Source organism: Phocoena sinus, chromosome 15 (genome assembly GCF_008692025.1).
Source record: "Phocoena sinus isolate mPhoSin1 chromosome 15, mPhoSin1.pri, whole genome shotgun sequence".
Taxonomy (NCBI): domain Eukaryota; kingdom Metazoa; phylum Chordata; class Mammalia; order Artiodactyla; family Phocoenidae; genus Phocoena; species Phocoena sinus.
In genome coordinates, this window is record NC_045777.1 from 21,366,021 (window position 1) to 21,383,257 (window position 17,237).

The window sequence follows — 17,237 nt, forward strand, 5'->3', positions numbered from 1 at the left end:
TGCTGTGTCCCAGAATCCTGGATGGGATGAATATGCAGAGTCCAGTTCCCAGCACACTCACTGATTCAGTGCATCTGGCATCCCAGCCCCCTGCTGTGCCCCAAAGTCAGTAGATTTGGTGGAGGGGCTGGAGAATCCATGTTTTTCTAATCTAGAAAACTGAGACTTGAAGAGACTTGCTCAAGGGTTTATATATTTTCCACAAACTCTCCTTTGGCCAAAAGCCTTCGTGTTTCTTCAGTAGCCAGGTTGCACTTGCCTGTTGGTGGTGAAGTTTGTCTTTTGGTGGAAATGGCACGCCAGTACTCCGAGCTTAAATCTGCTTCTGTCAATTTCAGCAGGTCCCCCAAAGAATTACCTCCAAGTGCACGTGATATACCCATGCATTACGCCTGGACCCTCATGCTTATCGGTGACCAGGCCTTGGGCTGACTGGGCCTGTGGCTGCAGCCAGGGGTCAAGCTGGTGAGTGTCCCGATGGTGACCTACCCCAAATCTCCTGACATGTGCACCTCCACATCACGGATGTCGCTGCTGCAGCTAGAAACAGCGACCTTGGGTCTCCCAGAGGGCTCGCTGCCCAAGAGAAGATTGACTGAAATGGTGATGCCCTTGACCGTCACGTCAAAGGAGCCGTCTAGTTTCCTAGAGGAGATAAGAGAAGTAGTAATTGATTCCTAGACTAGGGTCGGCCACCATTTGGGGGGAAAATATAAATCTCAATTCTTACCCCCAAATAAGTGAAGCTGCAGTAAAAATTTAATTACAAAAATTATTACAAATATTTATTACAAAGCAAAGATTTATTACAAATAAGACCATAAAAGATCAAGAAGAAAGCTTGGGTTCATTTACTTATGGTCAGGGATGGGCAAAAGCCTTTCTAGGTTAGATCTAAGTCTCAGCAGCCCTAAAGGAAATGGTGGATAAACTTGCCAGCACTGCAAATTAAAACTTCAGTGAACAGCAACAAAAAAACTCCATACGCAAAGTAAAAAAAAAAAAATTGCTTCTTGATCCAGGCAAAGAGCTAATTTCCATGACATGTGAGCTAATATATGAGTTAATTTCCTTAATACACAAAGAACAAGCCTATACAAAGAAATAAGGAAAGGACAAAAGGAAAAACAAGGGATCAAAGATATGAACTGGAAGTTCAATTGCAAATAAGCACATGAGAAGTTATTAAAAATGAAAATAACAATGATGCCAGTTTTCACCTAACAGGTTGATAAAAAGTTTAGAAGTTTTCATACCCAGTGCTTGTGAAGATATGGGAAAACAAAACACCGGTTGGGAAAGCACATCTAGAACACAAGCTGGTGGGATCTATCCTGATTTTAACCACAAATCTTTGGCCCAGTAATTTTACTTCTAAGTCTTTACTCTGTGGCTCGTCTAGTCAAGATGTATGTGTGGGGCAGCTCACTGAAGCATCATGGGTAATAGCAAGAAATGAGGAAACAACCTTAAATGTCAACTAGTTGGGATAGGTTCAATAAGTTGTGGGCATCTATGCTCTGCAGCCTTTAAAAAGAATGAAGCCAAATGTGGTCTAGTTATACAGTGACATATTACCCATCCATACAAAAGAATAAAGCACTGATGCATGCTGCAGTGTGGATAAACCTCAAAAATATTATGCTACATGACAAAAGTCAGAAACAAAATGTCACATACTATACGATTTCATTTATATGTCCCGGATTGGCAAATCCATAGAGACAGAGGCAGGTTGGTGGTGGCCCAGGACTGGGGGAGGGGGAAATGGGGAGTTAGTGCTTAATAGGTATGGAACATCTTTTGGGGTGATGGAAATATTGTGGGACTAGGTAGAGGTGGTGATTGCACAACACTGTGAGTGTACTAGATGCCACTGAATTGTATACTTTAAAATGGTTAATTTCATGTTATGTGAATTTCACCTCAATAAAAATATTACAGGGACTTCCCTGGATGTCCAGTGGTTAAGACTTCCCCTTCCAATGCAGGGGGTGCTGGTTTGATCCCTGGTCGGGGAGCTAAGATCCCACATGCCTCGTGGCCAAAAAACCAAAACATAAAACAGAAGCAGTATTGTAACAAAGTCAATAAAGACTATAAAAATGGTCCACATCAAAAAAAAAAAAATCTTTAAAAAGTTACATTAAAAAAAAGTTTAAAAAAAAAGAATGAGGTAGATGGTCATATGCTCATATAAGAGATCTTGAAGAGTATGGCCTCATTCCTGTCATGGAAATTGAATAAATATGCAAAATTAGGTGACCTATATACTGAGCATCTTTCTAAAGCAGTGTTGTCCAACAGAAATATAATGTGAACTACATGGGTAATTTAAAATTTTCTAGTAGCCACATTAAAAAAAGCAAAAGGAAAAAAGTGAGAATCGTTTTAATAGTATATAATTATCATTTCAACATGTGATCAATGTAAAAATTATTAATGAGATTTCTTATGTTCTTTTTTGTGCTGAATCTTCAAATATGGTATTTCACACTTACGACAGATCCCCATTTGTTCCAGCCACTTTTCATGTATTCAGTAAGGACATGTGGCCAGAGGCTACTGTATAGGACAGGGCAGGTCTCCAGTGTCTATATGGCCAGGTCACCCATAGTTGCCCTCCTGTTATGGGCTGAACTGTGTCCCCCCAGATTCAGATGTTGAAGTTCCCTCAGTAACCAGAATGTGACTGTATTTGAGACAGTGATTCAGTTAAAATCAGACCATTAGGGTGGGCTAGAGTCCAATCTGTCGTTCTAAGAAGAGGAGATTTGGACACACAGAGAAGCACCAGGGCTGCAGGCTCATGGAGGGATGACCACGTGCAGACATGGCAACAGAGCAGTTATCTGCAAGCCCAGGAAAGAAGTCTCAGAAGAAACTAAACCTGCCCACATCTTGATCTTGGACTTGCAGCCTCCAGAAGTGTGAGAAAATAAATTTCTGTTGATTGAACCCCCTAGTCTGTGACATTTCATTATGGCAGCCCAAGGAGACTCACCCACCTTCCATCCAAGGACCTCAGAGGTCAGAGAACAGTTCAAAGTGCTGGAGAGGTCGTGCCCCTGAGAGCTACCCTTGACCAATGGCAAACAGGAGGTTGGGGTACCTCAGAGGTGTGCTCTGCCTACACTGTCCCCAGGGGTCCCCAGGAGGGTTGAGCTCCAGTAGCTGCCAAGCTGACCTCCTTCTTCCCCACCTCATTTCTGCACACACCCTCTATGTTTCCTTAGGTTGCTCCCCAGATAAAGTATTTGCACTTGAATTCTTGCCTTGGGGTCTGCTATGGGGGAAGTTAGGAACACCTTGGACCCAGGAAGGGTGGAATGAAAGCCAAAGCCAAGGTTCCGAGGGCCCGGAAGCACAGTCAACTTACAGTATCCGCTTGCGCACCTTCCACTTGCCCTTGACTCTGATGAAGGAGTCGGAGATGGAGAAATGCAGGCCGTGGCTGGGGAGGGGCTTCAGAGCAGAGCCGAGCAGCTCACAGCTGTGGATGTTCAGGCTGGAGAGAGACCCACAGAAGCAGTATCAGCCCGGAGGCAGAGGCAGGTCCAGCCTCAGCAGGGGTCTTGCTCTCGCCCCCATCCTACGGGGACTAGACCAGCTGAGCCTGCATCAGACAGGCTTCTGGCTCCCCACACGTACTTGCTGTGTGCCCTGCGCTGACCAGGCAGCCATGCCAAGTACTTTACATGCATTATGTCAGTTTGTCTCACAGAGGGGTTCAGCACTGTTCAGGTTCCCTTTTACAGAGGGGGACATAGAACCTCTCAGAAGGGATGCATTTGCCCAAAGCTGCACAGTCAGGATCAGAGCTCATGTGGCCCTGGCTGGGATCCTGAGTAGGGTGCATAGATGCACCCCATCATCACTTTCCTCCACACCTCCAGGTGGGGGAATCAGATTCAGAAGAGGCCGAAGGCAGCCCCAAGAAGAGACACAAAAGGGCTGAGGGAAGCAAACCAAGATGACGTGGATTGTGGAGCCATCAGTGGGAAGAGAATGGTCAAGTTCCATCTTCTTTGCCCAGTACACAGTAGGTGCCCAATAGATGTTTACTGATGGACTGAATAAAAAAAGGACTGAATGAAGCCATCAGTGGTGAGCAGAGGTGCGTGATGAGCTGTGGGCTCAATTGCCCCCGTTCCATTGTCAATCCTTCAAAAAGTGTTTGATGCCATTTTTTAAAAAAGCATCAGCTGCTCAGGTCTAAATATCCTTTGAAGACTCAGCTCAAATGCCACCGTGTTCAGGAAACTTTAGCTGACTCCTCCAGATGTGCCAACCTCAGGGCTAAGAGGGCTACTACATCTAAAATTTAAGGTTTATTTAAAACAATGTTTAAGGTCTACCTTCCCTTCCAGGCTACATCCAGTGGCCAGGCCAGAGCCTGGATTATCACTCCAAAGAGGCAGCAAGTTATCCCCATTTTACAGATAAGGAAGCTGAAGCTCAGGTCACACAGCTAGCGGGTCTTCATTAATATTTGTTGTATGAATGAATGAAGGGGCCCAAGTTCCTCCCAGAACTTCCCTCTGAATTCTGCGAGGAACCATCCCACCGTCTGCCCCAGAGATGTCCCGAGCCAGTCCTGGGGCTCTCCCTCCCTTCCTCTCCGGACCCCCCGGCCCCTGCCCAGTCACCTCAGAGCCCCACCTGTGGAATTCATAGTGCGCATTGCCGAGGTATTTGATCTTGGCGTCCCCACTGAAGACGGGCAGTGTGACATCATGCAGTTTACTCTGCAGAGTCACCAGCTCCTCTTGGGCCACTGTGGATGGGAAAAAGCTGGGAGTCAGCCTAGTCAGCCTGCCTCCCTCCCTCTAAACCCTTCAGTGGCTCCCACCTGCCCTAGGGAAAGAGGTCTACTTCCTGATTAGCATTAATTGCAGTTGCAGGTTATTGAGCCCCTCTAGAGCACCAAGTAGCAAGAGAAACACACAGGAGCATCACTGCGTTTCTGGTGGGGTAGTTATGTTCATGCCCATGTTAGGGATGAGGACACAATGTCTTTGTCAGCAGCTCCGAGAGGGAGGAGTGCTGTGTGCTTGGAGGGTGGCCCTCTTTCCTGCCCTTCATGGCATCTAGCCTGTGTAGAATAGACTGTAAGGATTTTAGGGCTAGGATTCTGGTGTTGGCACCTTTCTGGGTGGGTGACCTTGAGCAAGTTTTCGGTCAAATAGCAATGATAATAATACTTTCCTCATTGGGATGGCATGAGGGTCAAAAGAGATCATTGCAAAGCAAAAAGGGGCTGACAGGATGAAAAGCACCCTTGCTTATCCTTTTTGACCCACCTCCTAGAGAAATGGAAATAAAAACAAAAATAAACAAATGGGACCTAATGAAATTTAAAAGCTTTTGCACAGCGAAGGAAACCATAAACAAGATGAAAAGACAACCCTCAGAATGGGAGAAAATATTTGCAAATGAAGCAATGGACAAAGGATTAATCTCTGAAATATACAAGCATCTCATGCAGCTCAATATCAAAAAAACAAACAACCCAGTCCAAAAATGGGCAGAAGACCTAAACAGACATTTCTCCAAAGCAGATATACAGATTTTCAACAAACACATGAAAGGATGCTCAACATCACTAATCATTAGAGAAATGCAAATCAAAACTACAATGAGTCAGAATGGCCATCATCAAAAAATCTACAAACAATAAATGCTGGAGAGGGTGTGGAGAAAAGGGAACACTCCTGCACTGTTGGTGGGAATGTATATTGATAAAGCCACTATAGAGAACAGTATGGAGGTCCCTTAAAAAACTAAAAATAGAACTACCATATGACCTAGCAATCCCACTGCTGGGCATATACCCTGAGAAAACCATAATTCAAAAAGATAAATGTACCACAATGTTCATTGAAGCTCTATTTACAATAGCCAGGACATGGAAGCAACCTAAATGTCCATTGACAGATGAATGGATAAAGATGTGGCATGTATATACAAGGGAACTCAGCCATAAAAAGGAACGAAATTGAGTTATTTGTAGTGAGGTGGATGGACCTAGAGTCTGTCACACAGAGTGAAGTAAGTCAGAAAGAGAAAGACAAATACCACACATATGTGGAATCTACAAAAATGGTGCTGATGAACCCAGCTGCAGGGCAGGAATAAAGACACAGACATAGAGAACGAACTTGAGGACACAGGGGGCAAAGGGGAAGCTCTGACGAAGTGCGAGAGTAGCAGTGACATATATACACTACCAAACGTAAAATGGATGGCTAGTGGGAAGCTGCTTCATAGCACAGGGAGATCAGCTCCATGCTTTGTGTCCACCTAGAGGGGTGGGATAGGGAGGCTGGGAGGGAGGGAGACACAAGAGAGAGGGGATGTGGGGATATATGTATATGTATAGCTGATTCACTTTGTTATACAGCAGAAATTAACACAGCAATGTAAAGCAACTATACTCCAGTAAAGATGTTAAAAAATAAATTAATTAAATTAAATTTATTTCAGAAAGCACCCTTGCTTGGTGCCTGACACATCAGGTACTCAGTAAATGCAGGGTTTATGTCATTAAAAATATGGAAAGGGGCTTCCCTGGTGGCGTAGCGGTTGAGAGTCTGCCTGCCAATGCAGGGGACGCGGGTTTGTGCCCCGGTCCGGGAAGATCCCACATGCCACGGAGCGGCTGGGCCCGTGAGCCATGGCCGCTGAGCCTGCGCGTCTGGAGCCTGTGCTCCGCAACGGGAGAGGCCACAACAGTGAGAGGCCCACGTACCGCAAAAAAAAAAAAAAAAAAAAAAAAAAAAAAAAAATATATATATATATATATATATATATATATAGAAAGGACCAAAATGTCCAACTCTGGAGGACTGGTTACATTTACACAGTGGAAAGGAGCAAAGGGCAAATTTTGCCTGATCTAGCGTTTCAATATAAACAGCATTCGGTAGGACCTTCTGTTTATCTGAGGTATGAGAGACCCAGGATTCTGCCCTCAGGGAGGGTGTGTATACACAGATGACCGGGGTCTCCCTGACTCCGCCTCATACCACTTTGCAGTCCTCCCTCCAGCAAATGCATGAGCCAGTCTCTCTGCCAAAATGCTATCTCTTGTCCCTAGTTAACGTATCTTTTCTACCTCACCTCCTCCAAGAACCCTTCCTTGATTTCCCTCTCTCTGTCCCCAGCCAATCTGGGCTCCCAACAGCTCTACCTGAGGGAATATTATTACCCCAGTGAACAGATAAGGCAATTGAGCCTCCATAAAAGTGAGGAGCAGCCCTCCATCAAGTGCTGAGGGGAGCAGTATATAAATACCCTAGATCCCTTGCCCCTTGGACAGGTTATTTCAGAGGCTTTGTTTTAGCACCTTTTTTTTTTTTTTTGCGGTACGCGGGCCTCTCACTGCTGTGGCCTCTCCCGCCGCGGAGCACAGGCTCCAGACGCGCAGGCCCAGCGGCCATGGCTCACGGGCCCAGCCGCCCCGCAGCATGTGGGATCCTCCCGGACCGGGCACGAACCGGCGTCCCCTACATCGGCAGGCGGACTCTCAACCACTGTGCCACCAAGGAAGCCCTGTTTTAGCATCTTTTAAAAAAAATGCTACAAATGAATCTATATACAAAACAGAAACAAACTCACAGACATAGAAAACAGCATGGTTATGAAATGTGTGGGGGAGGGACAAATTAGGAGTATGGGACTAACAGATACAAACTGCTGCACATAAAATAGATACACAAGGATTTACTGTAGAGCACGGGAAACTCTATTCAGTATCTTGTAATGACCTATAATGGAATATAATCTGCAAAAAAAAAAAAAAAAGCCTGAATCAGTTTGCTGTATACCTGAAACTAACACAATATTGTAAATCAACTATATTCCAATTCTTTAAAACTGAGGTATAACATCCGTAGAGGTGTAACCTAAAGGGCACTAATCTTAAAGGTATTGCCAGGTAATTTCTACATGTTTATGCACCCATGTAGCCACCGCCCAGAGCAAGATGCAGGGCATTCCCAGCACCCCTGTAGGCTCCCTGTGCCCCTTCTGGGTGGTAACCACCATTCTGACATCAATTTTTAAAATTTATTTATTTATTGGCTGCGTTGGGTCTTCGTTGCTGCACTTGGGCTTTCTCTAGTTGTTGCGAGCGGGGGCTACTCTTCGTTTCAGTAAGCGGGCTTCTCATTGCGGTGGCTTCTCTTGCTGCGGAGCACGGGCTCTAGGCATGCGGGCTTCGGTAGTTGTGGCGTGTGGGCTCAGTAGTTGTGGCTCGCCGGCTCTGGAGCGCAGGCTCAGTAATTGTGGCACACAGGCTTAGTTGCTCCGCAGCATGTGGGACCTTCCTGGACCAGGGCTCGAACCCGCGTCCCTGCATTGGCAGGCGGATTCTTAACCACTGCTCCCCCAGGGAAGTCCCTAGTTTTTTTTTTTTTTAATATATATTTTTTTGTTTTTTATTTATTTTTTGGCTGTGCTGCACAGCATGTGGGATCTTATTTCCCCGACCAGGGATCGAACCTGTGCTCCCTGCACTGGAAGTGCAGAGTCTTAACCACTGGACCGCCAGGGAAGTCCCTGACATCTAGTTTTAAGGCATATGTTTTCAAACTCGAGCAAAAATTTTCCAGCGGAACTGTTCCCATCACTGAGGCGGTAGCTGGTTTAATGATAAGCCTCTCCTGGCCACCTTGCCTTTCTCATCTCACATCACTACTCTCTTACAGTGTTTCCTGGAATCATCTCCCAAATCAACTACTCGCACCCAAATCTTTATCTCTGTTGGCTCGTGGGGAACCCAGCTAAGACAAGTAACGTGCCCAAGTGGCCCAGGGGTTGGGTGATGAGGCCAGAACCCGAGCCAGGTTTGCCTGGCCAGGAAGGCTGCACCACCCCAAGGGAGAGAGTCCCCTCTGTGTCCCCTGCCGTACGCAGCACCGCCTGGGGCCAAGCGGGTCAGCCAAGTCCAGCCAACAACCACAGCTCCTTACCATACTCCAAGCCCTTGTCAGTGATCCTGGCGACCAGGCCAGGATTGGCACCCAGGGCCCCGGGGGTGGATGTGAGCAGTATTCCCAGCAGGAGGGAGGACAGGGCCCCAGCCGAGGTCCCCATCCTGGGCTCCCAGAGGGCTGCGCCAGGTCTGTCGCAGCCTCAGGCTGGGCCCAGCTCCCTTAAGTAACTGAGGCCTGAGCCCTGGGGCAGCTCCTGAGTGGGGCGGGTTCCTGGAATCAGGAAGGGGAGGCCTAGTGACTGGAACCTGCTTGCGACACTGTTGGGGTCATGGGTCATACTTAAAAGCCTGTTGTCGCCGCCCCGAGTGAGAGAACAGGTTGGCCTGGGCCCAGGTGACACTGTTTGTCCCCTCTTCCCACAAAAAGACCCCACGTTCATTTCCAGGAAGGCCCGGTTTTATAGAGGCTCAGAGGGGCCAGGTCACCGGCTCAAGCTCACACACCCGGCAGGTGGCAGAGCTGGGAGTCCAAGCCAGCTGAGTTATATACTCACCTGTTTATGTGAAAAAGAAATCTCCGCCCCACACCCCTGCTTCCCATCCCCTATGGGAAAACAGGCTCCTCAAGCCTTGCTAGTGGTAAAATCTTCTGGAAGGCAACTTGGCAAATCCTTAAACACCTGCATGCCCAGTGACCCAGTAATTCTACTGCTGGAACTTGACTCTAAGTACATAATTAAGTCAGTGTGGAAATATGTCACAGCGGTAGGATGCCCTTTGCTGCTCCGTGTGACATCGGCAAGGTCAGAGTGGGACCCTAAGGCGTTCAACAAAAGCGCACTGGGTATACTAACTCTCATACATTTAAAGTGAGACTGCAGAAATAAATGTATTTCTTGATACTTCAGAAAGATGCTTATGAGGCGCCCATTGCCAATGGCGTCATAGGGTGAGGTTCTATTTCTTTGTTCTATTCTCACGTTTGCCAATCTGGAAAATTCTTAGCAAGGAGTTACGAGGGATTGTTTCTGGTTGGATGGGCAGGATTATGGGTGTTTTGAAAATCTTTCTGTTTGCTGGTATTTCAATTTTTATTTTCTTGGGATATATTGTATTTGCAGTAAGTAGAGAAAATAAAATTTTATTTTGGGAAACAAAATTTATAGTGGGGATTGTGCTTAATTTGTAGGGATCTCTCGCCTCCCAAGGACTCCCTATATACGTGAGTTTTGTTTTGCCCCCACCTCCAGGAAGCCTTCCCCGATCACCTCAATATTTCCCTGGATTAGAGGAAGGTCCTCCTCTGAGATCCCAGAAACCTTTGCGCTTTCTCCATCATAGCATTAACCACTCTCTGCTTTTCTGTAATTGTGGTACTTTAAAAATATGCCCACAAATTCTCTGATGCTCTTTCCATCAAAAGGTGGGGTCTCTGTGTCTTCATCTTGAAATTGGGTGGGTGTTTGGACTGCCTCAATACACTGACTGTGGCAGGAGTGACAGGGTTTATTCCCAGTGGGTCATAAAAGGCACTGGATTTGGGGTTGGGATCAGAACTTCCCACGCTGAGCGCAGGGAAGCCCACACTGGGGCCTCTCTGCTCCTCTGTGTCCTATTGTTTCTGTCCATCAGGCTGAGGTTTTTGGGCTCCTGTGTCCCACCCCCCAATCCCCCTGCAAGAGGCCTGAGTGCTGCTGAGGGCAGGGCTGAGCCTTGTGAATCCTATGATCCTTCCAGCTTCGGGTGGGAACTGGCAGGAAAGCAGCATTTATTGAGCGCCTACTATGTGCGGGCCACCATGCTGGTTATGCCACACACCCCCTCTCGGCCCTGCAGCAGCCCATTATGGTGAGTATTGAAGTCTTGTTTTGAGCTGAAAAAACTGAGGCTCAGAGGGGTGAGGTGATTAAGCCATAGTCACCCAGCAGGGGTTTGAACCCGGATCAGTGGGATGCCATTCCAAAGCGATGGTCAGAGAAGGCTTCTCTGAGGTGACATGCTGAGCTGGGACCCTAAGGATGAGGACGATGTGGCCTTTGGAAGAGCCATTCCAGGCCAGCAAAGAACAAGGACAAAAGCCTGGCAGCAGTGTGCCTGGGGGCATCTGCTCCCTGGACTCTGCCTGCGGAGGTAGGGAGGGGCGCTGGGCTGGGAGCTGGGAAACCAAGGTTCCGATCTGGCTTCTGCCTGGCCATGGGGCCCTCAGCAAACCTTGTCTCCTGTGCCCAAGTTTCCCTCTGTAAAATGAGGGGGACAGAGCAGGTGACTCCCACGGGCCCTTCCAGCTTGGAGACGAGGGAGGACATTCTAGAGAGTGAGGACCTCATGGGGACACAGATATCACTCTTCTTCTGGCAGAGGTCTGAGAATGTCCAGGCTGGGGGCTGTTTGCAGGGGCGGGAGTTCCCATAGCAGTGAGCTTTGGACCTTAGAACTCCCCGGCTGGCCAGAGTGCCCCATGGGCCCAGGCCCAGCCTCCACCACCACAGGTGCCCACCCCCAGGTCAAGGTCCCTGCTGGTGACCCGGGACCCAGCAGAGGCCCCTGGGAGCCGCATGAATCCAACACTGGTCAGAACCCCTGGACTTTTCTCCTACCAGTCTGTCCATCCACCTCCACGAAAGCCAAAGCCACCATCAAGTCCTACAGCAGAGAAAACGCTCTCCCTTTTAACAGGAACGGTGTTCAGTGTGTTCTGATTACAAAAGTCTCGAAAAGAATTTGGAAAACCCCAGAATTTGGAAACACAGTGCCTGGAATACTGAGCAGCACATAGTAGATAACTGAGTGAATGAACGTAAATGGGAAAAGTGAAAGGTTAAGGGCATGGATGCTGGGACCAGGTGGCCTGGCTTTGAATCCTGGCTCACCCACTGGGTGACCTTGGGCACACTGACTCAGTTTTCTCATCTGTAGTTGGGCTCAGCCAAAGGCCAGCACGGCAGGAGGTTGGAGGTTAGGAAGAGAGCAGGATCAGGCCCTTCTCCCTGCTTCCTCCTTGCTTTGGATTTTAAGTCTGGCCGTGGTTGCATCACTCTTGACACTCCTCTCACCCTTGGCTCCAGCCTCCCCATCTCCCCCCCAGGCTGGGACTCCCCTACTGCTTTCTTTGCTGCTTCAAGCCTAGGGAGGCTAGTTCCTGGGGGCCTCCCATCCTTCACAGGTTACCTTAAGCCTGTCCCCCAGCTCTGTAAATAGCCCCTTCATTCGAATCCCGAGAACCATCTGAGCTGGATTCTGATTTCCTGCCTAGACCCTGATGGACACAGTTGGTACACTGAGTATTTCTTCTGTTATTGACCTTTTGTAGCAAATGCCTTCCTCTCGTGGAGAGGCTCTGAATTCTTTTCCAAAGTCTGAACAGGTCTTGTGCGGGAACAGTAGCCTGTGAGACAGAACTAAAAGTACAGAGCAACCCTCAACTCTGCCACCAAGGATGTCTCTGGGGGCCATGCTTCCATGGGGAGGTGAGATCTTCTTGGGTCTTGTAGGTCACACGTGGTTTTGCAGAGAGAGCCGAGAGCGTCCAAGAGAAGGAAGCAGGGTGTGTCGAAACACAGAGCCAGAACATGTGACGCACTGGCAGCAAGGAAGCCTGGGTCCCTGTCTAGGCTCTGCTCCTGATGTGCTGTGTGACACGGGGTAAACCATGCCCCTCTCTGATCCTCACTTTGCCTCCAAATGCAGATGAAGGTGTTGGACTAGGACAGTATTCCTCGGATCCCAGGGATCTCATTTATTTATTTTATTTTAAAATTTATTTTCATTGACATATAATTGACAAGTAAGTTTAAGCTGTACAACGTGTTGACTTGATGTATTTATATATTGTAGTACGATCACCACTGTAGCGTTAGCTGACACCTCTATCACAGCACACAATTATCATTTCTTTTTTGTGGTGGGAATAAGTAAGATCTAGTTTCTTAGCAACTTTGAAGTTTATGATACAGTATTGTTGTCTGTAATCACGATGCTGTGCATTAGACCTACAGGACTTATTTACCTACTAGTTCCAAGTTGGACCCTTAAATATCATCTCCCCAGTTCCCCCCTGCCCCAGGCTCCCAATAATCACCATTCTACTCTCATTTTTACGAGCTCAGCTCTTTTAGATTCCACATATAAATGATATCATACAATATTTATCTTTTTTTTTGGTTAGCATAATGCCCTCAAGGGCCATGTCGTTGCAAATGACAGGATTCCCTCCTTTTCATGCTGAATAATAGTCCATTGTGTATAGATATACAAATTCCAGATGTGGAGATAAGGGAATGCTTGTAGACTGTTGGTGGGAATGTAAATTGGTACAGCCACTAGGGAAAGAGTATGGAAGTCCCTCAAAAGATTAAAAATAGAACTGCTGTATGATCCAGCAATTCCACTTCTGGATATATATGCAAAGGAAATGAAAACAGGATGTTGAAGAGATATCTGCACCCCAGTGTTTATTGCAGCATTATTCACAGTAGCCAAGACATGGAAACAACCCAAGAGTCCGTCAACGGATGAATGGATAAGGAAGTTGTGGTATGTATATATACACCAGGGATCTTGTTAAAATACAAATTCTGATTCATCACGTTCCTTTGGTAGCTGAGACTCTGCTTGTCTAACAAGCTCCAGGTGGTGCAATCCTGGACTGTACTTTGAGAACAATGGAGCTAAGTGGGCTCCAAGTTCCCTCCAAGCTCAGTGATTTTATACCTCTGTTCACTCTTATTTTCGGCGCAGTTTCTGTGAGGGTGCCTGCACTCCTGAGCACATCGGCTCTAGTTGAAGAGAAGGATGTCGTGAAGGACCTGCCTTTTTGGAGCTCTGTAGGCACTTTGGAGTTTGATGTCTATGGCTGCCCCCTCTCTCACCCAGTCACCTGTAGATCTGTGATGTGTGTGGCATGAACACACACACACACACACACACACACACACACACACACACCACACATGCATGAGCCCTGAGGCATGCGGATTTACAGAAAAAAAAAATAGTACTGTCAGTGCCGATCCAATGTGGTTTGAGATTGTGTCACCTATTTGGGATGCCAGGAGATGTCACCTACTGAAGCAGGGCTGGCCATGAGGACACACAGCCTCTCACCCCGGGGAAACTCTAAGGAACTTGAAAACCCTCGCATGTCTCCCTCCACCCCTTCTCCGCCTCTGCAATTGGGCAGCATCTTAAAATCCGAGCCATAGCCGCATTTCAACCAGGTCTTAATAGCTTTTGGGAACCCTAAGGAGGCTTCTGTTAAAATGAAAATGTCTCAAAAAAAAAAAAAAAATGAAAATGTCTCAGCAAGAAAAGATGCTTTAATAGTTGCCAGAGTTCACTTTATTGGATTCCTTTCCTGGACGTCCAGAGGGCCCTTCCTTTTACAGAAGGGGAGGCTGAGAACCGAGGGAGGGAAGACCAGCCACACAGTGAATCCATCACTGAACCCCGATTTCTAGCCAGGCAGTGGTTCTGATTCTTGGGTTCAGGCCCATCCAGGCAGGCCAGCCCTGGATCATACTTTGAAAATCATGAACAAAGTGGTTTTGGATTTCAAATCCTAGATCATTTACAAAACTAAATATTTATAGAGTGTCACCCGTACGGCAGGCATTGGGAAGAGAACTGTGGCAAGCCAGATATAGTCCTTACAGTAGAGTGAGGATTAGTGGGTTTATTAATATTTAGTGCCAACTTTGATTACTGCTTGTCAGATACTGTACCACAGATTTCACGTAGATTCGATTCTCATAACCACGCTCTGAGATGGGTATTATTATGATCCTAATTTTACAGATGAGAAGATTGAAGGCCAGAGGCTTAATTGCTCAAGGTCACACAGCTGGTAAACAGCAGAGCAGGGATTTGAATCCACGGTGTCTGGGACCACAGCTTCTGCTTTAACCACCATGGCATGAGCTCATCAATGGTACCACTCATTCCTCACAACCACCTCACGCCACAGGGGAGGGTAAGGTTTTACCTCTACTTTTCAGAGGAGGAAATAGAGGATTAGAGAGGTTAGTGCCAAAGGGATTGGGTTGACACCTCTTCTTCTCTCCCCCTGTTAGGGTACCCCCTCCTTCATATTTACGTCAGCACTGCCAAAAGGAGCCCCAAGTGGGCAATGCTTAACCAGAAGTGAAGCTGCTCTGATGATGAGCTTTTAGGCAGTCCACAGTGGACAGCTCAATTCTTTTTTTTTAAACACCTTTATCATCATATTTCATAACAGCCACCCACTTCAAGTGTACAGTTCAATGGGTTTTAGTATAGGGTTGGCCAAAAAATTCGCTCGGGTTTTTAACGGAAAGAGCCCAACGAACTTTTTGGCCAGCCCTATATATTCACGGGGTTGTGCAACTCTCACCGTAATCTAATTTTAGAAGATTTTCTGCACCCCCCCCCCACCCCCGCAAAGAAACCTTGTACCCATTAGCCATCATTTGAGTGAGCAGTGATTAGCCTGAAGGGAGAAGCCGCTCTAACAGTGGTTTTGTAGGCAGCGTGGCAGATATTTGGAGTGTGTTGGGGGGATGCCCCTCACATCAGACCTCCAAACAACTGCCTATTTCTCAGCCACTAGTAAGAGGTCTCCAGGGCACACTGTGTTCCACTCACTAGTCTTTTTTTTTTTTTTCCGTTGCTGTGCATGGGTTTTCTCTAGTTGCAGCGAGTGGGGGCTACTCTTTGTTGTGGTGCGCAGGCTTTTCATTGCGGTGGCTTCTCCTTGTTGTGGAACACAGGCTCGAGGCACGTGGGATGCAGTAGTTGTGGCGCACGGGCCCAGCCGCTCCGCGGCATGTGGGATCTTCCAGGACCTGGGCTCGAACCCGTGTCCCCTATACTGGCAGGTGGATTCTTAACCACTGAGCCACCAGGGAAGCCCCAGCCTGGTGCCTTTTTACAGTGCACTGCCTAGGCAACTGAAACCAGTAGTCCTGCCTTCAATATGCCAAGCCCCAAACAGGCAAGATTTGGACATCTGGGAGGAGTGGAAAGAGCATGGGCTCTGATGACATAAAAGTCAGGAATCCCAGCTCAGCCACTTACCAGATGTGTAATCCAGGGAGTGACTCAATCTACAAGGACTGAACAAATCTTCACCCTGGGGATGGAAAGTGCTGTGAGGATTAAATGAAATCATTAGTGTGCTGTGCTTGATCAAAGTCCCTCCCTTCCCCTGTGTTGCCCCAGAGTCTCTACCTCCATTTAACAGAGAATCAATGATGTTAGCAGAAGCATGTACATTTTTCTTTTAAAATTAAAAAATGTCTTTTATCTGCTTTTCCTCACTGCAGTGTTTCTCTCCATTTTTACTAGCACCAGCCTGGATGAATTCTGAAGGACAACAGACTCCTAATTTGTGCCCACCCTCTTCCACTCTTGCCCCTCTAATGCTTTCAGAAGTCACACAAAAAAAACATATTTAAAACGAAATCTGGTCATGTCATCCATACACCACTGCCTGCTTCAAACTCTTCTTCATTTTTCTGGTCTCAGACCAAAATGTCAACATCTAAGGAGGCTTTCCAGGAATGTTCCACCAGTTTCAAGTACAGTGCTCTTAGGCTCCATCTAATGGCCTGAGATAGCCACACCTGATGTTCCATGATAGGAAATGGCCCAAAGTCCCCAGGGAAACTCACCAAGAGTCCAACAACAGTCTGGGCTGGTAATCGGGCTTCCATACCAGCCTGGAGAGTCATGGGGAAGTGTTAACTGCAGCTGAGAATGTGACTGACTAAAAACTCCAAAGGCCTCTGTCCCCTGACTCAGTGTTCTGCTTTGGGCCCAATGGCTGGGCGGGAAAGCATGGACTAAGAGAGCCATCAAGGTGGAGCCCAAGTGTGGGGCAGAGAAAACGGGCTGTGCAGGATAAGCGCTCGACAGCGACCCCGCGTGGTAGTGACAGGAGCAACAGCCGCGGTAGATGACTGCACAGGAAGACAATGGGCGGTGCGGAATCACTGTTCAACAGCGACACCATGTGGCAGTAGCAGGAACAACATCCCAATGGACAGAGCCACTCTACAGACCTCTGCCTGACATTAGGAAGCAAGACCCACTCTCTTTGGACTAAGTAAACCCCAATTATTCTTGGGGATTGTTGAATGAGGGATGCCCTCAAAAAGGGACAGTGGGAGTTTCTGCTAAGGAAAGCATGTGGGGGGCTCAAGAAATGAATTAGAGAACTAAAAAGAGGTGATTGTATCTTGGCCACACTGCGTACAGCCAATGAACGAATGGATGGACAAGAAGAAACCATACCATCACACAGAATTCCACAGAAAAAACAGGG

General features: G+C 47.4%; 1 protein-coding gene across 1 annotated transcript in view; it reads right to left on the bottom strand.

Moving 5' to 3' along the window:
- LBP (lipopolysaccharide binding protein) overlaps positions 1–9,142 on the bottom strand; it is a 29,257-nt gene extending 20,115 nt beyond the window's left edge. The window contains exons 1-4 of the mRNA XM_032607235.1: positions 8,976–9,142; positions 4,663–4,777; positions 3,380–3,508; positions 490–645 (exon numbers count right to left, since the gene is read on the bottom strand). Of these exons, the coding sequence (XP_032463126.1) occupies positions 490–645; positions 3,380–3,508; positions 4,663–4,777; positions 8,976–9,099 (524 nt within the window). The 5' untranslated portion in view covers positions 9,100–9,142. The remainder of the gene's footprint in view (positions 1–489; positions 646–3,379; positions 3,509–4,662; positions 4,778–8,975) is intronic.
- Between the last annotated feature and the right edge of the window lie 8,095 nt (positions 9,143–17,237).